The sequence below is a fragment of the Zalophus californianus genome, chromosome 4, assembly GCF_009762305.2.
Source record: "Zalophus californianus isolate mZalCal1 chromosome 4, mZalCal1.pri.v2, whole genome shotgun sequence".
Lineage (NCBI taxonomy): Eukaryota > Metazoa > Chordata > Mammalia > Carnivora > Otariidae > Zalophus > Zalophus californianus.
The window spans coordinates 108,585,295-108,612,488 of record NC_045598.1 but is presented as its reverse complement, the minus strand read 5'-3'; the positions used below and the strand labels follow the sequence as shown (position 1 = coordinate 108,612,488).

Below are 27,194 nucleotides of genomic sequence, written 5' to 3'. Positions count from 1 at the left end.
ATATATGATTTATCTTGGTATGCGTATCATGTGCACTTGAATGGAATGTGCATTCTGTTGTATTCTAGTTACATGTGATGTTCTACAAATGTCAATTAGGTCAAGGTAGTTGATAGTGGTTTTCAGATCCTTTATGTTCAAATTGATTTTTTTTTTTTTTTGGTCTAGATTTTCTCTAATTATAGAGAGTATGGTGTTAAAATTTCTAGCTATGATTACAGATCTTAAGCACTTACAAATGAAGGGGGGGAAGGAGGGGGAGACGAACTATGAGAGACTATGGACTCTGGGAAACAAACTGAGGGTTTTAGAGGGGAGGGGGTGGGTGGATGGGTTAGCCCGGTGATGGGTATTAAGGAGGGCATGTATTGCATGGAGCACTGGGTGCTACACACAATGAATCATGGAACACTACATCAAAAACTATTGATACTGTATGGTGACTAACATAACATAATTTAAAAAAAAAAGCACTTACAAATTTGTGGCTGGTATGTCTTCCTGGTGTTACCACTATGAAATGTCCTTCTTTATCTCCAATAACACTGTTTGAAATCTATTTTACCTAATATTAATATAATCACTCCAGCTATCTTATAATTACTATTTGTATGCTACATCATTTTCCATGCATTTATTTTCAATCTATGTCATTACATTTTTTTTAAGATTTTATGTATTTATTTAAAAGAGAGAGAAGGGGCAAGGGGCAGAGGAAGAGGAACAAGCAGACTGTGGGCTGACCTTGAAGCCCAATGCAGAGCTTGATCCCACGACCCAGAGGTCACAACCTAAGCAGAAATCAAGAGTCAGATGCTCAACAGGTTAAGCCACCCAGGCATCCCTGTGTTATTACATCTAAAACACATCTCTGGTAGACAACAGATAAGGAGGTCTTGCATTTTACCAATGTATCAAGCTCTACCTTTTCAGTAAATACTTTATCTATTTTCATTTAATGTAATTGTTGATAGGGTTAATCTAAGTCTATAATTTTGCTATTCATTTTTTTTTTAAGATTTTACTTATTTGAGAGAGAGAGGGAAAGACAGAGCACACACAAGTCAGGGGTGAGGGGCAGAGCGACAAGGAGAAGCAGACTGCCTGCTGAGCAGGGAGCCCGATGCAGGGCTCCTCCATCCCAGGACCCTAAGATCATGACCTGAGCCCAAGGCAGATGCTAACCGACTGAGCCACCCAGATGCCCCTATTTGTCTTCTCTTCATCTCATCTGTTTATATTCATCTGTTATTACCTTTATACCTCCTTTTATAATCTCTGAATACACTTTAAATTCTACTTTGATTTCTCTATTGTTTTTTAGCTATACTTATTTGTATTTTATTTTTCATTTTTAGTGTTTGTTGTAGGAATCATAACATACACCTTTAAGTTTAAGGCATATAATTCCATCTACCTAGCCAAATCCCTCATTCTACATCTGTCATATTACATCAACATATGCCATAAATGCCATGTTATAGTGTTAATGTTATAATTTTTGCTTTAAATTATCAGGTTTAACTTTTCTTAATAGGTGGGGAGATTATTCCACCCTGAAGATGTGAATTTTCATCTCGTATTACTTCCCGTCAACCTAAAGAACTTCCTTTAGCATTCTTATAATGTTTATCTGCTGCAATGAAATCTTTTAATTCTTGTTTTTCTGAAAAGGTTTTTATTTTGCCTTCATTCTTAAATGATATTTTCACTGACAGAATTCTGGGTTGATTTGTTTTTCCAGCAATGTAAAGGTGTCCTATAGCCTGCTAGCCAGCACTGTTTCTGATAAGCTATCACTTATTGTTATTGTATCAGTTCTCAGGGTTCTTTCAAGATTCTTTATCATTTCAACTGCTTGACTATGACGTGCCTAAGTGTGATTTTCTTGTACTTATTTTGTTTGGAGATCACTGAGTTTCTTGAATATGTAAATTTATGCCTTTCACCAATTTGGGGTAATTTTCAACCATTATTTTTCCAAAAATTTTTGCTCTGATTTCTCCTCTCCTATACATATAGGACTCCATTAAAATGTGTTGCTAGATCTTTTGATATGTCCTCCAAAGTCACTGAGGCTAACTTCATTTTCTAAAATCTTTTTTTCAATTTTCAAATTAAATAATTTCTACTGATCTATCAAGTTCATTGACTTCTTTCCCAATCTTCTATAATCCTGTGTAATGAATTTTTTATTTCAGGTATTGTACATTTAATTATAAAATTTTCATTTGGTTCCATTTTTGTGTCTGCATTCATTATGTGCATATTTTCCTTTATGTCCCTAAACAACAGCTGCTGATTCTAATATATGAGTCATATCAGGGCCCATCTCAATTAACTGTTTTTTCACTTTAAGTATAAGTCATACTTTTCTGGCTGGGATAACAGGGTGACAGTGAGAGGAGGAACATTTATACTAAGAGAAATTGACAAAGCTCCTGCCCTGGTATCTCATTAGCTGAAGTTTAGACAATTAAGAAGGGAGATGTTGGAAAAATAAGGATGTAAATTCTGAAAGAGATGCTACAAATTATATGGGCACACACTTTCATAGAGAATAAAAACCAAAATACGCTTGTTATGAGATCATGAACACATATATCATATCTCTATCATATATAGATCATATATATAGGCATTACCTTGTTTATTGTACTTCACCTTATTGGGTCTCACAGATACTGCATTTTTGCAAGTTGAAGGTCTGTGGAAAGCCTGCATCAAACAAGCTTATCAGTGCCATTTTTCCAACGGCATTTGCTCATTTTGTGTCTCTGGGTCACATTTTGGTAATTTTTCAAATTCACAATATTGCAAACTTTTTCATTATTACTGTATTTGTTACAGTGATCTGTGATCAGTAATTATCAGTTGCTAAAAGCTCAGATGGTGGTTAGCACTTTTTAGCAATAAAGTATTTTTTAATTAGTAGTAGACTGTTTTGTTAGACATAATGCTATTGTACACTTAAGAGACTATAGTATAATGTAACACAACTTTCACATGCCCTGGGAAACCAAAAAATTCACTTGACTCACTTTATTATGGTATTTGCTTTACTGTGGTGATCTGTAATGGAACCTGCAGTATCTCCAAGGCAGGCCTTGTATAAACATAAATTATAATATAAAATAACCAAAAAATACACATTCCTCAATATAACCTCTAACATCCCTCCGTTTTTACTATGAGAACACACTAGAATATGGATTTCTTCTGAAGTGCAATGTTTCTATAATGAAATCTTTAAAATATAATCAAAAAGCCATTACTAAAAACTCCAGACTTCCTTTACAATCATTAAATTTTGTTGGTTTTTATATAAACATAATTATATTTGAAAGCCAGTTTCTAAAATGTTTTTGATCATAATTATTTCAAGTCCATATACAATGTATGCAATGAACAGTTCTTAGACATTAACAATTAGTACATATTTAGTCACATCATTTTAATCTAATTCATTAAAACTCATTAAAAGTGAAATTAAATGTATTACTTTCAAATTTCTATATAAACAAATGAATAAAAATAAACAAAGATAAAATTACAAATATGCTCATAAATTTAGAAATAGTTTCAAGATCACTTTGTAAGGGGTTACAATATACTCCCATGTAAGAATACAAAATGCTGTTTATCCTTACTTTGTTGAAACTTTTCCATATTTCATCTTCTATGAGATATTGAATCATTTGTTCTACCACTACTGTTAACTATACAAAGAAAACATCTATTTCATAACAATGACTATGTATTTCAAATTTGAAAACCTCATTTGTTTTCTCTTTAAAATTTCATGAATTACTTTGAGATCTTTCATTGTGTCAGCCAGCTTCTGCTGCACACCTTCAACAAAAACCTGAACCTTATTCAGGTTATCGCCTGTTAACTTGCATAGGAGTCACTACATAAAGTACATGAGAATTACATAACAAAGCTCACCTAAATCCAACTTCCTTCACACTTCCTGGAAACCTGTAGGTTATGAAGAGAAATCACTGCTGTGTCTCTGCTGCCCTCTACAGGAATGGTTCTTGGAAGACACATAAATTGTGAAAACTCAGACAGCCATACCAACCAATAACAGAAAGCAACATCAATAATCAACTATATTTGTTAAATGTGCTAAAAAATGACATTACAAAGAGAAGTTATTGCCATTCTCTTTGATTTCTATCATGCTTTTCCTCCACGTAGTTTAACATGTAGTTAAACTGTTATACTCCAAGGAATACAACCTAAGTAATTAAGAGAATGTGGGATCAGATTCCATGAGTTAGAATCTCATTCTGACATTTATTAGCTGTATCTCCATTCCCTCATCTATAAAATGGAGTTGGTAATAACATCTAGCTTACATGATTGGCACTTTAATAAAGTGCCTAACGTATAGTAAAAACACAGGGTTATCGTGTTATTAACGTTATTATTGCTATTACTATTATTGACCCACTATAACAAAATGGCCAGGACCACAGCTCAGAAACCAGAGTACCTGAGTTAGAATCCTGGCTCAGTCATATACTACTTTATAAACAAAGAAAAATTACTTAATCTGTCTGTGCCTTAGAATCCTCTGAAAATTAGGGATGATAACAACAGTTCCCATATCGCAAGAGCAATTATGAGGTTTAATTAAGCTAATGTACATAGCACAGCACTTAGAAGAATGCCCCACAACAAGGAAGAATTCATAATGTTAGCATGTGCTATTATTACGAGTTCAGTTGCCTTTACATAAGGACTACCAGAACTCTGCTCCAGAGAACTGGCAAAATTATGCTCACAGGCAAGACTGTTTCCTAAATCAACAACATCGCTCATGTCAGCCTGGGCAAGGGATTCAAAACAGACCTAAATTATAATCAATGTTTCCCACTGAGTGAAAGTATGGTTCTCCCACAGAGTTAAGTATCCACACACCACATATGTTCTGTTTCTACAAACATTCATGAATGAGAGGCAAATAGCCTATTCTTCATAAAACAGTAACAATTATTCAATAGTAAAAGAATAAGGGAGAGTTTGCTTCCGGAGAGCTAAGTAATAAATCTTCCCCCTTCCATTTTATTCAATGTACATTTAAACACTACAACAGACACTGCTGACACCCTACTCATATCTCCTCCCCTATCTTCAGTGATGCTGGCTCTATCTCCAATTTCCAGCAATTCCATTTCTTTGCCTCAGAGATTTCTCTGGCTGCCAGAAGCCATTCTTCCCCACCTGTGCAGTAGTCTCTAAGAACTAGGAAATACTCTATTGCCCAAATTCCACCAAGGGCCAGCCCATAACCAATGAATAAAGGGATCTTCATATAAATAACCCAGCTTTCTTGCCCCTTCCCTGTCCCTCTGATGGGATAATTCTGAGGCTCGCAGAGTTCTACAGCAGTGCTAAGCTACAGGTGCCCACAATAATTAATGATCCCTTGATTGGCTGCTATCCCATCCCAGGCTCATTTGCTCACCACTACTAGGTGTTCTCAGGGCATGCTTCCCTGCAAATTCAAAGACAAATAATAAACTGAATACAGACAAAGTCCACAAAAAACACACATCATATATTTTACTTTTTTCAACCTACCTGAAATGTTGAATAAACAAAAGAGGAAGGTTAAGGTATCAGCGTAAGTATTAGGAAGGAAGTGCTAGTGTGACTGCAAGATGCTGGGCAGAGCATGCAGGTATGAGTTAGTCTCCTGAGGGCAGATGCCAAGACACCATCAGCTATAGAAGAGATTCACTGAAGGAAGCACCTGCAAAGGCTTATAAAGGGGAGAAAGTAGGAGTCGAGGAGAGATTTAAGACCACAGTGCAGGTCTGAAAACTATGAAAGGAGGACAAGGAAAGAGAACTGGGTAGGAAGAGTCTCAGACTGCAGTGCAGCCCATCGGTAACATGGCCCTAGTACAAACAAAATGAAGGATCCTAAAGGATGGCAGTTGGGGCTGTCAATCAACTATGTTCCTTACAACTGAAGATCTGAGTGCACATTTCCACAGCTGCACTGCAGGGAATGATGATGCAAAGTGACATCGCAACAATTTGAAAAATGTGTCTAGAGAAAAACTTCCTCTCCTCCAAGATTGTTGGTTATCAATATGTACTACTGTTTTGCATGATTATATACTTCATATAATGCAGTATCAAACAGTACATATCCTTTGGCAAACTGGCTTACTGCCTCAATATTATTCAAGATGATAATATAGTTTTCTACTATATACAAAACAATCTGCCTGTGTTCATATAAAATTAGCTTACTTTCAGAAGTTTTTTCTCTTCTAAACAATGCTACAATGAATAGTCACGTATATATATTCCTCTAGGCATGTGTGAAAATTCCTCTGAACAGCGGCTTTCAAATATTTTTGCTTAAGAACAGTAAAAAAAAATACATTACATATTGTAATTCAACACACATATACTAATAAATATAACTGAATATAAAATTGCATGAAAATACTGTTACTAATTCATACATTCTAATGTAGTCTGTTTTATTCCACTGTATTTTTAATACTCACTGAATCAATTACCCACTATGGGTCATAAGCCAATTTGAAAAACTCAGGGATATTTATCTAAGAGCACAACTGCAGGGTCATAAATTATGAATAACTTCAGCTTTATCAGAACTTACCAAATTACAAAAATGACTAAAGCAATTTACATTCAACAGCAACTACTCCTATTGATACACATTCCTGACATTGGGCACCATCACCTTCCTTTTAGTGTTTTGGTAATCTCATTAATATGTAGTATTTCATTTTTAATTTACACTCCCCATACTACTAGTGAGACTGAGCATCTTTTCACATGCTTAGTAGCCATTCAGGTTTCCCTTTCCTACTCATGACCTGATTTTCATTTGGGCTATGTCTTTTCCTTACTGGTTTGTTAAAGTTCTCAATATATGCTGGATACTACTACAGAATGTCCTTTTAGAAAACATTTTTTAATGCAAGCAATAATGTACTTGGTTCGAAATTCAAAATAGCATACAAGGTTATTCAGTAAAAATAAGTTACCACTCTGGAGATAGTCCATAGAAACACATATTCTTTCCATTTCTTTCTTTTTTGTTGTTTTTTTTTTTTATTTAAATTCTGTTAGTTAACATACAGTGCAATATTGGTTTCTGGAGAAGAATTCAGTAATTCATCACTTACATACAACACCCAGTGCTCCTCACACAACTGCCCACTTTAATACCCATCACCCATCTAGCTGATTCCCCACCCACCTCCCTCTAGCAACCCTCAGTTTGTTCTCTACTTGAGTCACTTATGACTTGTTTCCCTCTCTTTTTTGCTTTCCCCCCTTCCCATACGTTCATGTTTTCTTTCTTAAATTCCACATATCAGTGAGATCATATGGTATTTGTCTTTCTCTGACTTATTTTACTTAGCATAATGTACATCCACATCATTGCAAAAGGCAAGATTTCATTCTTTTTGAGGGCTGAATAATATTCCATTGTATATATATACCACCTCTTCATCCATTCATCAGTTGATGGACATTTGGGCTATCTCCATGGTCTGACCACTGCCAATAATACTGCTATAAACAGTGTATGTACACCTTTGAATCTGTATTTTTGTATCCTTTGGGTACAGAGTCTAGAAATGGAACCACCATGGGGTAGTTCTATTTTTAACTTTTTGAGGAACCTCCATACTGTTTTCCAGAGTGGTTGCACCAGTTTGCATTCCCACCAACAATGCAACAGGGTTCCCTTTTCTCTGCATCCTCACCAACACTTGTTTCTTGTGTTAATTTTAGCCATTCTGACAGGAGTGACGTGGCGTCTCATCATGGTTTTGATTTGTATTTTCCTGATGATGAGTGATGTTGAAAATCTTTTCATTTGTCTGTTAGCCATCCAGATGTCATCTTTGGAAAAGTGTCTATTCATGTCTTCTGCCCATTTCTTAACTAGATTATTTGTTTTTTGGGTGTTAAGTTGGGTAAGTTTGCTATAGATTTTGGACACTAACCCTTTATCAGATATGTTGTTTGCAAATATCTTCTCCCGTTCTGTGGGCTGCCTTTTAGTTTTGTTGATTATTTCCTTTGCTATGCAGAAGCATTTTATCGTGAAAAATCCCAATAGTTCATTTTTGCTTTTGTTACCCTTGCCTCCGGCTAGATGTCTAATGAGAAATGACTGTGCCTGGAGTCAAAGAGATTGCTGCCTCTGTTCTCCTCTAGGATTTTGATGGTTTACTGTCTCACATTTAGGTCTTGCATCCATTTTGAATTTATTTTTGTGTATGGTGTAAGAAAGTGGTCCAGTTCTTCTGCATGTGGCTGTCCAATTTCCCCAATACCATTTGTTGAAGAGACTGTCTTTTTTCCATGGGATATTCTTTCCTACTTTGTCAAAGAGTAATTGACCATATAGTTGTGGATCCGTTTCTGGGTTCTCTATTTTGTTCCATTGATCTATGTGTTTTTATGCCAGTACCATACTGTCTTGATGACTACATCTTCTTTTTTTTTTTAGTGCAATTTTATTTATTAAGATTTTATTTATTTGTGAGAGAGAACGAGAGACAGAGAGCATGAGAGGGAGGAGGGTCAGAGGGAGAAGCAGACTCCCTGCTGAGCAGGGAGCCCAATGTGGGACTCGATCCCGGGACTCCAGGATCATGACCTGAGCCGAAGGCAGTTGCTTAACCAACTGAGCCACCCAGGCGCCCGATGACTACATCTTTCTAATATAGCTGGAAATCTGGAATCATGACGCCTCCAGTTTTGTTTTTTTTCACAATTGCTTTGGCTATTCATGGTCTTCTGTGGTTCCAAACAAATTTTAGGATTGTTTGTTGTAGCTCGGTGAAAAAGTTGATGGTATTTTGATAGTGGTTCAATTAAACATGTAGATTGCTTTGGGTAGTACAGACATTTTAACAATGTTTGTTCTTCCAATCCATGAGCATGGAATATTTATCCATTTCTTTGTGTCCTCTTCAATTTCTTTCATAAGTGTTCTGTAGTTTTCAGAGTACAGATCTTTTATCTCCCTAGTTAGGTTTATTCCTAAGTATTTTATTGTTTTTGGTGCAATAGCAAATGTGATCGATTCCTTGATTTCTTTTTCTGCTGCTTCATTATCTGTGTATAGAAATACAACAAATTTCTGCACATTCATTTTATATCCTGCGACTTTGCTGAGTTCCTCTATCAGTTCTAGCAATTTTTTGGTTGAGTCTTTTCAGGTTTTCTACAGAGTGTCATGTCATCTACAAACAGTGAAAGTTTGACCTCTTCCTTGCCAACTTGGATGCCTTTTCTTTTTGTTGTCTGATTCTTGAGGCTAAGACTTCCAGTACTATGTTAAATAGTAATGTTGAGAGTGGACATCCTTGTTTTGTTCCTGACCAAAGGGTAAAGGCTTTCAGTTTTTTCCCCACTGAGGATGATATTAGCTGTGGGTCTTTCGTATATGGCCTTTATGATGTTAAGGTATGTTCCATCAATCCCTATTTTGTTGAGGGTTTTTATCAAGAAGGGATGCTGTACTTTGTCAAATGCTTTTTCTGAATCTATTGATAGGACCATATGGTTTTAACCCTTTCTTTTATTAGTGTGGTATATCAGTTTTTTTATTTTTTTAAAGATTTTTTATTTATTTATTTGACAGAGAGAGACACAGCAAGAGAGGGAACACAAGCAGGGGGAGTGAGAGAGGGAGAAGCAGGCTTCCCACAGAGCAGGGAGCCTGATGCGGGGCTCAATCCCAGGACCCTGGGATCATGACCTGAGCCAAAGGCAAACACTTAACAACTGAGCCATCCAGGCGCCCCCATGTGGTATATCATGTTCATAGATTTGCAGATGTTTTTCAGTTTTTAGGGTTTTTTGCTTTTTAAAAAAGTTTTTATTTAAATTCCAGTGAATGCTGTGTTTTTTTTATGTTATGTTAATCACCATACATTACATTATTAGTGTTTGATGTACTGTTCCATGATTCATTGTTTGCGTATAACACCCAGGGCTCCATGCAAAATGTGCCCTCTTTAATACCCATCACCAGGCTAACCCATCCCTCTACCCTCCTCCCCTCTAGAACTCTCAGTTTGTTTTTCAGAGTCCATAGTCTCTCATGGTTCGTCTCCCCCTCCGATTTCCCCCTCTTCACTCTTCCCCTCCTGCTTTTTTTTTTAACATATAATGTATTATTTCAGAAGTACAGATCTGTGATTAAACAGTCTTACACAATTCACAGCGCTCACCATAGCACATACCTTCCCCAGTGTCTAGACATTGGGGAGATTTACAGATGTTGAACCACCCCTGCAGCCCAGGAATAAATCCCACTTCTTTTAATGTACTGTTGCATTCGATTTGCTAGTATTTTATTGAGAATGTTTACATTTATGTTCATCAGGGATATTGGCCTGTAATCCTCCTTTTTAGTGGGGTATTTGTCTGGTTTTGGGGTCAAGGCATGCTGACTTCGCAGAATGAGTTTCAAGTTTTCTTTCCATTTCTTTTTTTTTTTTTCTTTTTTGGAACAGTTTGAGGAGAATAGGTATTAACTCTTCTTTAAATGTGGGGTAGAATTCCCCTGGGAATCCAAACACTGGACTTTTGCTTGTTGAGAGATTTTTGATTACTGATTCAATTTCTTTGCTGGTTATGCAGCTGTTTAAATTTTCTATTTCTTCCTGTTTCAGTTTGGTAGTTTGTAGGTTTCTAGGAAATTGTTCATTTCTTCCAGGTTGCCCAGTTTGTTGGCACATAATTTTTCACAGTATTCTCTTTATAACTGTATTTCTGTGGTGATGGTTATGTCTCCTCTTTCATTCATGATTTTATCTATTTAGGTCCTCTCTCTCTCCTTTTTTTTTGATAAGTCTAGCTAAGGGTTTATCAATTTTATAAATTCTTTCAAAGACTGGCTCTTAGTTTCATTAATCTGTACTACTGTTTTTTTGTTTCTATATAGTTTATTTCTGCTCTAATCTTCATTATTTCCCTTCTTCTGCTGACTTTAGGCTTCATTTGCTGCTACTTTTCTAACTCCTTTAGGTGTAAGGTTCGGTTGTGTACTTGAGACTTTCCTTGCTTCTTGAGGTGGGACTGTATTGCAACTTAAAACTGCCTTTGCTTCATCCCAAAGGTGTTTTCATTTTCATTTGCTTCCATGTACATTTTTATTTCTTTTTTAACTTACTGGTTAACCCAATCATTCTTTAGTGGGACGCTCAATAACCTCCACGTATTCGTGGTCTTTCCAAATATTTCCTTATAGCTGACTTCAAGTTTCAGAGCATTGTGGTCTGAAAATATGCATGGTATGACCTCAATCTTTTTATACTTGTTGAGGGCTGATTTGTGACCCAGTATGTGATATGTTCTGTATGCACTCAAAAAGAATGTGCATTCTGATGCTTCAGGATGAAATGCTCTGAAAGTATCTGTTGAGTCCATCTGGTCCAGTGTGTCATTCAAAGCCCTTGTTTCCTTGTTGATCTTCTGCTTAATGTCCATTGCTGTAAGTGGGGTGTAAAAGTTCCCTACTATTACTGTATTATTATCCATGAGTTTGTTTATTAATTGATTTATATATTTGGGTGCTCCCAAGTTGGGGGCATGAATATATACAATTATCTTCTTGATGGAGAGATCCCTTAATTATGATATAATGCCCTTCATCTCGTTACAGTCTTTGTTTTAAAATCTAGTTTGTCTAGGGCGCCTGGGTGGCTCAGTTGGTTAAGCGACCGCCTTCGGCTCAGGTCATGATCCTGGAGACCCGGGATCGAGTCCCACATTGGGCTCCCTGCTCAGCAGGGAGTCTGCTTCTCCCTCTGACCCTCTTCCCTCTCGTGCTATCTCTCATTCTCTCTCTCTCTCTCTCTCTCTCAAATAAATAAATAAATAATCTTTAAAAAAAATAAAATCTAGTTTGTCTCATCTCAGTATGGGTACTCTGGCTTTCTTTTGACATCCATTAGCATGATAGATGGGTTATCCCTCCCTCCCCTCACTTTCAATCTTTAGGTCTAAAATGAGTCTATCGTAGGCAGCATATAGATTATCTTGTTTTTTAATCCATTCTGATATCCTGTGTCTTTTGATTGGAGCATTTAGTCCATATACATTAAAAGTGATTACTGAAAGATATGAATTCAGCACCACTGTGTTACCTGTACAGTTGGTGATTCTGATGATGTTCTCTGGTCCTTTCTGGTCTTTGTTCCTTTTGGTATTTTTTTTCTCCACTCCTATGGTCCCCTTAGTATTTCTTGCAGGGCTGGTTTAGTGGTCACAATCTCCTTTATTTTTTGTCTAGGAAACTCTTTATCTCTCTATTCTGAATGAAACCTTGCTGGATTGAATATTGGAACATTGGAATAATTCCAACTCATCACATTGAATATTTCCTGCAACTCCTTTCTGGCCTGCAAGGTTTCAGTGGCCAGATCTGCTGGGAACCTGATCTGTCTTCCCTTGTAGGTTAAGGACTTTTTTTATCTTGCTGCTTTCAGGAATCTTTCCCTGTCTACTTTGTGAATTTGACTATGATATGCCTTGGTGATGTTTGGCTCTTTTTGAATTTAATGGGATTTCTCTGTGCTTTGTGGATTTTGATGTCTGTGTTTTTCCCAGGTCAGGGATGTTTTCAGCTGTAATTTGTTTGAATAAACTGTCCCTTTTTTTCTCCCTACATCTTCTAGGACTCCTATGATACGGATGTTATAATAGTTTAATACGTCACTGATTTCCCTAAGTCTACCTTTGTGATCCATTACCTGTTTCCTTCTTTTTTTCTGCTTCCTCATTTTCTCTTCTATATCACTGATTCACTCCAATGATTCATCTGTCCTCATTTTTATGGCCTCCACTTGTAGCTGCATCTTGGTTAGAGCATTTTTAATTGGCCTGATTAGATTTTAGGTCTTTTATCTCTGCAGTAAAGGATTCTCTAGTGTCTTCTATGTTTTTTTTTTTTTTCAAGCCCAGCTGGTATCCTTGTAATCATGTTTTAAATTCTAGTTAGCTATACTGATTAAATCTCTGGCTGTGAATACTACCTGCTATTCTTTCTTCTGGGATGAATTTTCCCATCTCATCATTTTGTCCAGAAAAGAAAGGAAGATGGGGCACTGGCTGGCTCAGTCAGTTAAGCCTCTGCCTTCAGCTCAGGTCATGATCTCAGGGTCCTGGGATCGAGCCCCATGTCAGGCTTCCTGCTCAGCAGGGACTCTGCTTCTCCCTCTCCCTCTGTCCCTCCCCCCACTTGTGCTTGCTCTCTCAAATAAATAAATAAATCTTAAAAAAATAAAAGAATCTAGATCCCAAAGAAATATAAAAATAAAGTGCAATGAAAGTAAACAAAAATAAAAATATAAACAACTTTTAAAAAAGAATTGCAAAAAATAAGAAAATAAATGAAAAAAAAAAGTAAAGAATAAAAGTCCAAAGGAGGCTAGATACTATTTTCCCTTAGAGCTGAAGCTTTGTAGCCCTCTATAATCAGTAAACTTAGTGTAAGCAAGTTGTTTGTCCTGGTCTTCTTGGGGAGGGGCCTGTTGCACTGATTCTCAGGTGGATTTGCCCTGGGGGGGTGGGAGGGAGGCAAGGAGGCAGGGCTTGGTGTAAGCAGCTCCAGACTCCACCAGGTGGCCCTGTTTTGCTCCCTGAAGGCTTTCAGTACTGATGGGCGTGTGGGATGAATATGGTAGCACCCCACTTTAGCCCTGGAGCTGAAAATTCGCATTCCCCCACTCTTCAGGGAACCCTCACAGAAGAGCAATCAATCACTCTTGTCTACCCAGTTGCCATCAGAAGTCTGTGTTCACCCTGCCTGTTGTCCAAGCTTTTTTATCTCAAGAATGCACCTGAGTTTCAAAACTCCAAATTTTAGGGACTCCTATGGCAGACCTGCAGTGATTCCCTGGCGAGAGTCTTGACAGGCCTCTGCAGACCCATCCCAGGAAAAGCAGTTGAATGACCACGCAGCAGTTCATGGTTTATGGCAATAGAGAGCAGAAAGGTGGCACCTAGACTCACTGTTCTCAGCCAGCTTCCATGCTCCTATCCCTGAGAACAGTGCAGCACTTAGGTGCCACCCATTCTTCTTACAACCCGAGGATCTTCAGACCACGGTATCACACCTGGGATTCCACCCCACTTTGCCACCTGAGCACCTTTAAGCGAGGCACATTCCCCCACTGTACCTGACTTCTAAAAGTTCCAATTTTGCACTCCACTGCTTATAATACTTTTGTGGTAGCTTCCATAAGCAGGCTCTCTCCCTGCCGCCATCATATCCACAGCTATATCACACAGGATTCAAGTCTCTGCACTTCCTACCTTCCAAAAGGTGGTCACTTCTCTACTTGGAGAACTGCAGTTTTTGTTCTCTCAGACTTCTGATTGATTTCCCAGGTGTTCGGAATGGTTTGATAACTACCAAGTTGTATTCAAGAGACAAGACAAACTTAGGGTCCTCCTAATCCTCTGCCATCTTAACTCCTCTAAACTCTTTCCATTTTTCTATACAATTATTCTATATCCTGTTTTGTCATTTAAAAAGGTATTTTGAAAATTATATCATAAGCACATGGAACTACATCTTTCTTGCACTTAAACTTACCGGTTTTACTGAAGTATATTAACTTAAGCATACTAAAATACACATACCGAACATATTCAATTTGACAAGTTTTGACATGTGTGCATTCCTTTGAAACTATTACCACAATCAAGATAATCAATATTTCCATCAGCCCCACTTTCCTCATGTCCCACTTTCCTTCCCCCATCTACCTTCAGCCCAGTCAACCACTGACCTGCTTCCTGTCACTATAGAATCATTTGTATTTTTAAGGACTATATATAAATAAAAACAGACAGTGTATACTCTGCCTCATTCACTTGAGGGAACTGTGGCTAAACTGTGAAGGTTAAGTTATATGGACCTTGACTTTTGAGCAATGAGGAACCATCAAAAGTATTTCAGTAAGTGAGTGATAAAGTCATAATTTTTATTAAGATAAATCTACTAAAAAGACATAAGCTAAGAAATTAATTATGACGCTACTGAAACAATACAGAGACTAGGTGAAAGGGCACCATTTAGGGCAGAAGTTGTGAGGATGTTAGTTTAGATAAGGTCAAATCTGCATGACCCGGTAACAAAACAGATTCAGGCAGTGAAAAAGGAAAGTTATTAACTAAGACCAAAAACACACAAACAGGATGAGCTTGCATTAAAAAGAAAAGAAAGGATATGGCCTGGGACCCCTCTGACTTACAGTAACTTTAGAACATTGACGCAAAGATGTCATTAGGCAGCTGTAAACCCACATGGAATTCAGGACAGCAACTGGGTTATAGAAAGATTTAACAGTTATCAGCACTTGGAAGAAAATGTTGCTTGAGAAGAAAATAAAATCACAATCTTTGTTCCCATATGAGGAAGAGAATGGAAGAAAAGGAGACAGGAATTAAGGCCATAGAGAATACCACTGTGATTAGATCACAAATCCAAAAGGATTTTTGTTATATTGTAGGAATGCTTCTCAATGTCTACTTAGAGAAATTCATTTCTGAGTCAATGGATTCAATTTATTTATTTCAAATGACAATGTAGTATGTTATGCTTTAATGAACAAGTTTATTAAGTATATACCTTTTATTAAAAAGGTATACTTCATGACAATTTACATGGAAGAAGTCTTGAATTTTTTAAATACAAAGCAAGCCAAGTTCTTCTCTTTTCTATGACCATATCTTTCAAAGTTCTGCCCATTTGCATGCTTCTTCCAACATAAGAAAAAAATCAATGTAGATTGGGAGGCATTCAACTAACACCTGAATATTTCTATGGCAAGATTTCAATCACTGATGCCTTACTATTTAATAAGTAACTTGTTTGCAGTTACAATTATATTTTCTAATAGTTTCCTTATCTGAAAATTGGGTATAACCACATCTACTTCACAAGATTGTTTTAAGGCTTAAATGGAAAATGTAGTGCTGTAAACTAAATGTTGAAACCTAATCCCTTATGTGATGGTATTTAGAGGCAGGGACTTTGAGTGGGGCCCTCATGAATGAGATTAGGACCCTTACAAAAAGGCCCCAGAGATACCTTACCCCTTCCAACATGTGAGGACACAGTGAGAAGACAACCTTCAATGAACCAGGAAATGGGCCCTCAATAGACACCATATCTGCCAGCACCTAGATCATAGAACTTTCCAGCCTCCAAAACTGTGAGAAATAATTTCTGTTGTTTTAGCTACCAGCCTATATATTTTTGTTACAGCAGCTCAAACAGACTAATACATGTACATAAAGCAATTAGTATAATATAAGACCCAGTATATATGTTCAATATATGTGATCTGTTTCTCTGTTTTGTCTTTTTTTTTTTTTTAAAGATTTTATTTATTTATTTGAGAGAGAGAGAGAATGAGAGATAGAAAGCACGAGAGGGAAGAGGGTCAGAGGGAGAAGCAGACTCCCTGCTGAGCAGGAAGCCTGATGTGGGACTCGATCCCGGGACTCCAGGATCATGACCTGAGCTGAAGGCAGTCGCTTAACCAACTGAGCCACCCAGGTGCCCCTCTCTGTTTTGTCTTTAAGGAAAAAGCCACTCACTGCTATATTTTTCTTATTTTTTATTTAAATTGTGAAATAAATGCAACAGAGAAGAAAATAAACTTCTCCAATAATTCTACTACCCAGAGATATGCTGTTTACATTTTAGAGAGCTATGGATGCTTACCATTTACTTTTTATAAGTATATATTATTCAAGAGCTTCCCTGAAAAGTCTGTGTCATATTGTAATTTGTAATTTTAACAAGGTATGAATTGAATTGAAAGCACTATAAAACATGAATGCAAGAGTTTCTCAGTTAGGTAGTGAACGCAGCCAATCACCCAGCACCCTTGATCTATGCAGCATTAGTCTTTCTCATAGTCATGGTAATTTACAGCAGCTTTCAAAGGATGAACATATCCTCAGTTCACAGAATATTTCTCTCAAAAAAAGCCAAGAAAAAAATTAAAAGTTCTAATAAACTTATTTTCTAATAAAAAAATTAAAGTTTGTGACAAGAGTAAAATATTAAATTTTTTATTTAGTGATGGCAATAACCTATGATGAGAACAAATCCATCATTTGTTCTATTCAAAATAAGAAAAAGAAATTCATAAATTTTATTAAATGCCTTCTTATAAGTACAGAACCTGCTCATGAAATATCAGATAAAACTCTAAAATTATAAAAACAAGTAGCCTATGATATGAAGCTCTGCACAAAAGTCCCATCTTTCTCAACAGAAATGAGGCGCTTTAAAAAGCCACACGCATGAAGTAACAGGTATTTCAGCCACTGAAACCACCACCACAATTAACATTAAGAAAAAATTTGGGGGCGCCTGGGTGGCTCAGTCGATTAAGCACCTGTCTTCAGCTCAGGTCATAATCCTAGGGTCCTGGGATCGAGCCCCGCGTCAGGCTCCTCCTTGCCCAGTGAGGAGACTGCGTCTCCCTCTCCCTCTGCCTGCCACACCCGCTGCTTGTGCTCTGTTAAATAAATGAATAAAATCTTTAAAAACAAAAACTTTAAGGGATGCCTGGGTGCCTCAGTTGGTTAAGCATCTGCCTTCAGCTCAGGTCATGATCCCAGCGTCCTGGGATCAAGCCCCACGTCAGGTTCTCTGCTCAGTGGGGAGTCTGCTTCTCCCTCTCCCTCTGCCTGCCCCTCTGCCTGCTGGTGTGCTCTCTTTCTCTCTGACAAATAAATAATCTTAAAATGTGTTATGTACTAAAGTAAGACCATGCTATTACAGAAGGTTTTCTTTCACACTGAAGAAGTTCATAGAAATAAGGGTTACTAGTCTAGTCCCTATACTGAAAGGTCAAGAAAAACTTTTAGGTCATGGCACAACACTTCCTGGTCTAATTAGATATGATTTATTCCAAGGGGTTTTGGTAGTAGTCTTGGGATTCTCAATGGTCCTTTGGGATCCTCGAGTTAAGATTTTACTGCATGTACAGTAAGTCTTTTGCTTTATCATCTAGCATTCTCTCTAGAAACATTTTTACCATATCAACAATAAAAAGTCCTCAGAAACATAAAATTTAATGGTAGAAAAATATTTTAAAATAAAGATATATTTTTTCATTTTTTTATTGTGGTGAAATATACATAGCAAAAAATTTACCATATTAACCACTTTTAGGTGTACACCTCAGTGGCATTAAGTACATTCATGTTTATAACCACTACCACTGACCATTTCTAGAACCTTTTCATTATCCCAATCAGAAACTCTGTACACATTTAAAAATAACTCCCCTTACTCTTCAGCCCCTGGTAACCTCTATTCTATTTTCTGTTTCTATGAATTTGCCTATTCTAGGTACTGCATATAAATTGAATCATACAGCACTTGTCCTTTTGTGTCTGGTTTATTTTATCTATAATAAGGTTTTCAATATTCATCCATATTGTAGCATGTATTAGAATTTCATTCTTGTTTTTCCTTTGAGAGAGAGAGAGAGGAGAAGGGGGAGGGGCAGAGGGAGAGAGAATCTTAAGTAGGTTCCATGCCCACCATGCAGAGACCAATGTGGGGCTTGATCTCACAACCCTGAGATTATGACCTGAGCCAAAATCAAAATTGGACACTTAACTGAGCCACCCAGGCATCCCACAATTTCATTCCTTTTTAAGGCTGAATCATAATCCACTGTACATATATACAACATTTTGTTTATTTTTTCATCTGTTGATGGACATTTGGGTTGTTTCCACCATCCAGCCAGCGTGAATAATGATGCTCTGAACATCGATGTACAAGAATGTTTGAGTCCCTGCTTTCAATTCTTTTGGGTATATATCCAGAAGTAGAATTGCTGAATTATGTGGTAATTCCATGTTTAACTTTTTGAGAAACCATCAAACTTTCCCACAGTGGCTGTACAATTTTACATTCCCACCAGCAATGTACAAAGGTTCCAATTTCTCATTTTTTTTCCATTTATGGATAATAGCCATCCTAATGAGTATAAAGTGGTATCTCATCATGGTTTGGATTTGCAACTCCCTGATGACTAATGATGATGAGCATCTTATCATGTGCTGGATTGCATGAAAGATCAGGAAGGTAGCCAAGATGGAATGATAGCAAATGGAACCCACTTAAAACACCAAAACAAACAAAAAACAAAAGAGAGAGAAAGAGAAAGGAGAGAAGGAAGGAAGAAAAGGAGGGAGGGAGGGAAGGAAGGGAATAACGCAGACAAAATACATGAAACAATGGTTTTTAAGACACTGAACATCAGGCAAAAACATAATCCCTGAAAGTCAGGAAATAAAAATTGAGTTCCACAATTGCCCTAGCTTACTTTCTTAAAAAAATTTCCAAACCACACAGTAGAAAAGGGGAACTGAGGTGGAACCCCTGGGAAGAGACAGAACTGAGAGTCCACAAAAGTAGCTAGAGTTCACAGGATGGAGTAACAGAAAAACCAGAGCTACTTAGAAAACTATAGCAATCCCCCCTCAATTATTCAGCAGACTTCTGATCAGCATGTGCGATCAGTATACAAGGGGAAGAATCATCTGGAGAACAGCACCCAGTGCTCACACAGGGTCAGGACATGGCAGCTATTCTTGCCAGGCAGACTGGAAAAGTAAGAGCATTAGCAGAATACTCAAAAAGATAATGGGACATAATACTGAACACTTCTCCAGACCCATCTAATAAATCATAAAGCAACATCCAAAGGATGAAATTGTCTCCAAAATAACTGTACCTGAGAATAAAGTCCCAAAATATTTAAAGACATTTTTAAAAATCCAGCACCCAATATAAAATTCACAATGTCTGGTATCTACTCAAAAATTTTCAGGCATGCAGAGAAGCAGAAAAATATAACCTACAATGAAGAGAAATATTAATCAACAGAAACAGACACAGAAATAACACAAATGGTAGATTTACAGAAAAGCCACTAAAACAACTATTATAATTATACTCCATATTTTCAAAACATAGAAAAAAATATGAGGTTAAGAATGATAATATAAAAAGATTCATATCAAACTTTAAGAGATGACAAATACACTGGATAGTTTAACAGATTAGACACTGAGAGAAAAAAGATATTAAACTTGAAAAATATAGCAATAGAAACCATTAAAAATGAAAGGGGGGTGAACACAGCATCAATGATCCCATGATACAACATGAAGCAGCCTCATTAATGTACCTATAATTGTATTCCAAAAGGAAAGGAAAAGGGATGTCAGAAAAAAAATGTTGAAGGCAAAAACCTTTCCAAATGTGATTAAAACTTTAAATCCATTATGTGAAGAAGAGAGTTAACAAAGCTGACCTAAGATGGGTATCCTTAGAAAGGCCTGCTTATAATGTTGGTCCTTGCCTACCTCTGGTTATTTAGACATCAGGAGAGTTACCATCATTCCCTAATGGTAAGAGCGGCTCCCTCTGCCTAAACTGTGCAAACAATATGGCTTAGGCTGAATACCTGTTTGCCTTCTTAAAATCTGAAATTCTAAAACATGCAAGGCAGAAGGAGTGCCTACTTTACCAGCCCCCAATAAAAACTCTGGGCACTGAGTCACCAATGAGCTCCCCTGGCAGGCAACACTTTACAGAGGTTGTCAAAACTCATTGCTAGAGCAATTAAGCATATCCTGTGTGACTCCACTACAATAGGACTCTTAAATATTGCTGATTTTGCTTTGTATTGTTTCACTATAATAAATCATAGCCCTGAGTATGACTGTACACTAAATTCTGAGAGTCCTCCTAGCGAATTACCAAACCTCAGCAAGGGCTTGGACCCAATTCATCAAATATTCAAAAAACTTGATAAACTCCAAGCAGAATACCACATGTAGGTATAATCACAATCACACTGCTTAAAAGAAGTGATAAAGAGAAAATATTAAAAAATCAAGAATGAGAGGGAAGTCTGGGTGGTTCAGACGGTTGAGGAGCTGACTCTTGATTTCAGCTCAGGTCATGATGTCAGGTTCCTGGGATTGAGCTCTGTGCTCAGCAGAGTCTGCTTGGAATTCTCTCTCTCCCTCTCCTGCCCCTCCCTACACCTCTCTCAAATAAATAAATCTTTTTTAAAAATCAAGAATGAGAAGAGCTTCAGGCTTCTTGACAGCAACTCTGGAACTAGAAGACAACGAAATAATGCCTTCAAAATTGTGAAGAAAAATAATTTCCAACCTAAAATTCTATATAAATTGCCATCCACTTATCAAAGTGTGATAACTGCATCTTCTGACATGCCATTTATTTTCCATAAATCCTCTCTTGAAAGCTATTAGAAGATGTGCTCAATCATACTGAGTGTGAAAACCAAGAAAGAGGAAGACATGGAATCCAGGATAAAGTTGCTCCACATTGGAGAGAAGTGAAGGGAATTACCAGGAAGATGATGAAGAGAGACCTAAGGATGGCTACATCCACAAAGCAGAGAGGATAAGTTCAAATTAGAGCAGCTAGGAGGTTGTGGGAACAAGTTCTCCAAAAAGACAAAACTGCTAGAATGCCTACTTTGCCTGAAAAACCTTAACAGGAGAGCTAAACAATGGCAAAAACTTAGTTTTATTAACAATAAATAAAGTTAGGCAAACAAAAACCCAAAGTAATTAACTCCAAGGAAAATGAAAAGTTGTGAAGGAAAATAATCATAATTAATATTTGCCTTTTATGAATATTATGCAATGCTGAATACTAATCTAACCAAACCATGATACATGTGTCCTGAGAGAATGGAGGAATGGGAAAAGTTCAATGTGTAGCAGGTGGAGGGAGTGGGTGAGGAGATGGTTACCCATGTTCAGAGGTGTATTATAAACCTGTTATTTAGAGACAAGGAGGTAAAGAATGAAAGCATCACTAAGAGTCAAAAGTGACTGTCCTGGAAAAAGGAATTAAAAATGAAACACCAAAGGCTATGATTAACAAATGTATAACCAGAAAGAAAAATTTTGAGACAATTAGTTCTTACCTTCACAAGCTCAGAGAGCCTCTCTTCACTAGTCACAGAATGAGTGCTTGAACAAGAAGCACAGTCTGATATTTCCACAACACTCTCACCATCTTCAAATTCATTATACTCACTAGTATCTTCCCTGTCACTGTCAATCTCCCAGTCAATAAACTGTAGTTCATCTAAAAAAATACAATTGTAAACAATTTTATATTTCCTTTATATATCCAATTTTAAACAATTTTATATATCCATATATATATATATAACAATTTTATATATCCTATATATATAACAGACACAGGATATATATATACACTTTCTTTATTCTCAGTAGTTGAAAACATCCATAATGCTGAGTAATTTTTAAAATAGGTATTAAGACTGAAAACTCTATTCCTACTCTTATCTCTAGCCATCCTGTTTCCCCTACCCCAAATCTCAGGTTACGTATCTACTTTTATTAGTTATTTTTGTATCTTTCCTGAGTTTTTCCAGCATGTTCAAGCAAATAAAATATACTATAATTTTTTCCTCCTTTTTGATACACTTTGATTTTTTTTTTCCTTAACAGAGTTTTTCTGTATCAATAACAGGGAGTATCCTCATTCTTTCCTACAACATAGTAGGAATATGCATTCCACTGCATAGTTGACCCACAGTTTATTTACCAGTGTCCTTTTTTTTTTTAAGATTTTATTTATTTATTTGACAGAGAGAGAGGCAGCAGGAGAGGGAACACAAGCAGGCAGAGTGGGAGAGGAGAAACAGGCTTCCCACCCAGCAGGGAGCCCAACACAGGGCTTGATCCCAGGACCCCAGGATCATGACCTAAGCCGAAGGCAAATGCTCAATGACTGAGCCACCCAGGTGCCCTTTAAATCAGTCTCCTATTAGCAGACTTCTTAAAGGATTTTCACCTAAAACTTTTTTAATAGATTTTGCATCAGTAAAACAAGTAAATTTAGTTTTTAGTTTACTTTATAAACATTGTTATCTAGGTGTTACTTTTGCAAAATTTAATTTGGAAGTTAAATTATTTTCATATACCAAATAACCAAATTTAATCTATTTTAATGAAATAAATGTAGTTATTAAGGATAAATTAATCTCTGAGGTATCTATGAGGCATATAACATAAACTGCTCCTAGCGTACAAAGCCCAAGTATTCCCTCACAGCTACTTCACAACTAAAGAGGGCTAGTAAGATATCTTGGCCCGTCTAATAGCAACAATCTTATTTCCAGATAGAAGTAATATATTTTTTTAAAGATTTTATTTATTCATTTGAGACACAGAGATACAGAAAGAGAGCATGAGCAGGGAGAGGCAGAGGGAGAAGGAGAGAAGCAGGGTCCCTGCTGAGCCAGGAGCCCGATGTGGGGCTCGATACCAGGACCCTGGGATCATGACCTGAGCCGAAGGCAGATGCTTAACCATCTGAGCCACCCAGGCGCCCTGAGATAGAAGTAATATTAAAAATAAAATAACCTACTAGCTTTAATACCTGAAAGGGAATTCAAAATAAAAATCAAAAAAGACAAGAAATATTTAAGCTAAGGGTAAAAGTATGGAATAAAGCAAACAAAAATATAAGTCTTCTTTTATCTGATACTGTTGTTCCAGAAGATAAAAGTCCACTATAGTGATTATATAGAGATCAGACCAGTCTGAGAGAAGCAGATACATAATGGCAGTAAAATAACTGCAGGAGCCACTCTTACCATTAGGGGAATGGCAGGGAAAAACTACATGTAACAACACATTTACTCATGGAAGCCAGGCAATGGAATACCTAAAGAAATTCTCCAGGCTGCTGAAGCATCACAGCAGAAAACCATGGGAAAGGTAGAGTTCTGAGGAATGAAAGTGCCCCCAGAGCTACTATATTTTTGTAGCATTTGTTTATTCATTCCTCATTCATTCAATAAAATCAGTGCCTACTGAGGGCCTACTACACCACCCTAGACACTTACAATACCAAAATAAACAAACACAGGAGATAATACAGAACACTGTTCCTACCCTGGAGAAGCCCACTGATGAATAACATTTATACTGCAGTTGCTGAGTGCTATAAAATGATATATCGGGGCACCTGGGTGGCTCAGTCGTTGAGCGTCTGCCTTCGGCTCAGGTCATGATCCCAGGGTTCTGGGATCGAGCCCCGCATCAGGCTCTCTGCTCGGCAGGAAGCCTGCTTCTCCCTCTCCCACTCCCCCTGCTTGTGTTCCCTCTCTCGCTTTCTCTGTCAAATAAATAAATAAAATCTATAAAAAAAAATAAATAAATAAAATAAAATAAAATGACATACCAACGCAAACTAGTAAGACCTTTCATTCTTCACAATAATTTTATGAAGTAGGCGAGATAATTACTGTTAGACTAAAATTTGCATTTTACAGATGAAGAAGCTGAGTCTCCAAAAAGTTAAGTTTTTTCAAAGTTATGTAAAGGACAAATGGAGGGGGGAAATTTTTTTTAAAGAAAAAAAGATTTTGACAATTTTAATTCAGGGCTCTTCCCTCTCAATCTCAATTCTGGGCCTGAAGACACAGAGACTCTATCCAATACAGCTGGAAGGAGGTCTGGGTATATTGTGTTTAAAACTCACCTGGCAATTCTGTTAAGAGGCCAAATCTGTTAAGCACCAGAACAGTGCTGAAGCACACATGCACTGAAGTTAGACATCCCTGACTATAAATATTAATTGGCACACTTGTTAACTATGTGACTCTGGGCAAGTGATTTGACTTCTCTGAGTCCCAATTTCCTTCTGTAAAACGAGGGTACTCAGCTCACAGGATGTAGTAGATATAAAAGGAAATAATATACATAATGTCCAGCCAAGTGTCTGGGGTAAAACAAGAAACTGATAAACAGTAATTAATGGTAAAAAGGAGTGAGGGGAGGAGGAGAGGGAAATGGAAGAGAGAAGAGAAGAGAAGCCAGCAATTAACACACATGATTAGATACACTCCAAGGGATCATTTACTTGTTACCTAAAAGTCAACAATTCGTTAACTCATTTCAAAGTAATTAGCTCAAAGCACCTTTCCATTCTTAGAATTTTGAAAACTACTATGTCTTTTAATAGAGAAAGACACAGACAGTTTTTTGTTAATAGCAGCTTGAATAATTAACAAAGCATACTATTCACCCATAAAAAAACATAATTTTTAAAACATCTTAGATGTGTAAAGATCAAGAGTTACATAACAATGAATTTCATTTAATATGGTTGAATTAATAAAATAAGCCCTGTGAACTTATGTATAACCTTAAAATACCACCTCACCTGTTTATTACTAGAATGTCAATGGGTAGTTACCAAGATGGCATACAAAGTGGCCAAAGGTATATAATCACCTTCCACAGGGTTGTCTGTATAAACTTACCCTTAACCAAGTAACCAACTCACATGAAGCTTATTTTGAAAGCATTAAGACTTTTGAATACTCTAGATGAGCTATATCTTCTAAAATCTGTAAAAGAACATGATTTTCTTAATTCTAAGTCTGGTTCTCAACTCAGAATGATTCTGTCCTTGTGCGGATATCTGACAACATCTGGAGATATCCTTAGTTGTCACAACTGAGGCTGGGGGAGGGATGCCTGTTTGGCTCAGTCGGTTAAGCGTCTGCCTTTGGCTCAGGTCATGATCCCAGGGTCCTACAAAGGGCTCCTTGCTCAGTAGGGAACCTGCTTCTTCCTCTCCCTGCCGCTCCCCATGCTTTTGTGTGCACGCACATTCTCTCTCTCTCTGACAAATACATGAATGAAATCTTTAAAAAAAAAAAAAAACCCAACTGGGGCTAGCGGAGCTACTGTCACTAGTGAACAGAGGCCAGAGATGCTGCTAAAAACCTGATACTGCACAGGAAAGCTCCCGCTCCACACAACAAAGAATTTTCTGGCCCCAAATGGCATTAGTGACAAGGTTGGGAAACGTCGCTTTAAACTGTCAAAAACACAATATAAAATGCCATCAGAACAGCAACTTGTGTTATTTTACTATCACACATTTACTGTAAGAATATTTAAGGAAAACAGGTCAGCAAGGGGCAATATAGGTATAGCATTATACAAGAGAAACCCTAAGTGGAATCTGAACCAATTCCACTGTTCAAGCTTAAGTTCTTAGCTGTAAAAATAATACATATTATATTTATCTCTTAGAGTTGTTGTGAGAAATTCTAAATGACAAAATGTTTCTGGGGGGAGGAGCAAGATGGCAGAGGAGTAGGAAACCTGGATTTCCTATGATTCCAGGAATACAGTTGGATAGGGATCAAACCATTCTGAACACCTACGAACTCAACAGGAGATCGAACAAAAGAACAGCAACAACTCTCTGAACAGAAAAGCAACCACTTTCTGGAACGTAGGACATGGGGAGAAGTGAATCTGAGGCGATATTCAGGAAGACAGATGGTGGAGGAGGGGGCCTCCGTTGGCCGCTACTGGCAAGTGACAGAGCAGTGAAGCACAAAATGGGAACTTTTAGAAGTCGGCTCTGCTGAGGGACGTCGCTCCAGTGGCTAAGCAGTGGGTGGAACCCTCGCGGGAGAGTGTGGACTCTGGACCCTTGGGGTCAAAGAAAGACCGAGGGTGCCTGAGTGTGGCAGAGCTCCCAGGTTTCAGAACAGGGAAGCCTGCTGCAGACACAGAGCAGAGGAGTGGGCTCTCAGCTCAGGATTGCCATAAACCATGATCCACGGCACAGTTGGGCCACTGCTCCTCCAGCAGGGACCCAACAAGTGGCAGATACAGGGTGACTCCCCTTCCCCAGGAGGAGCGGCACGGGAGCACACCGCAGGGATGGGAGACTCCACACGGGGTCATTTGCCAGAGATACAAACGCTCAGTCACAGGCCGGGGGAGCAGGGAATGCAGGAGGAGCCTGGAGAGACAGGAGTGACTGACTGCTTTTCTCTGGGGGCTCAATGAGGAGTGGGGCCCCGAGTTCTCAGCTCCACTGGGGTGGAGATTGGGAGGCCACCATTTTCACTCTCGACCCCCAAAAGCTGTATGGAAAGCCTGCAGGGAACAAAAGCTCCTGAGAGCAAACCCGAGCAGATTACTTAGCCTGAACCACCAAGGGCGGGGCAATTCCACCTCTGGCAAAGACATTTGGGAAACATGGCAAAAGGCCCCTCCCCC

General features: G+C 37.7%; 1 protein-coding gene across 8 annotated transcripts in view; it reads right to left on the bottom strand.

Annotated features, from left to right (window-relative positions):
- The window catches only part of SPIDR (scaffold protein involved in DNA repair), a 563,099-nt gene that overhangs the window by 483,603 nt on the left and 52,302 nt on the right, over positions 1–27,194 (bottom strand). For 5 of the 8 annotated variants that reach the window (XM_027596436.2, XM_027596446.2, XM_027596452.2 and 2 more), the window contains exon 4: positions 22,049–22,212. The exons of 2 other annotated variants lie outside the window; for them this stretch is intronic. In XM_027596436.2, the coding sequence (XP_027452237.1) occupies positions 22,049–22,212 (164 nt within the window). Of the gene's footprint in view, positions 1–2,645; positions 2,719–3,948; positions 4,040–22,048; positions 22,213–27,194 lie in introns of those variants that run through there. One more of the 8 variants, XM_027596467.2, reaches the window with a different exon arrangement.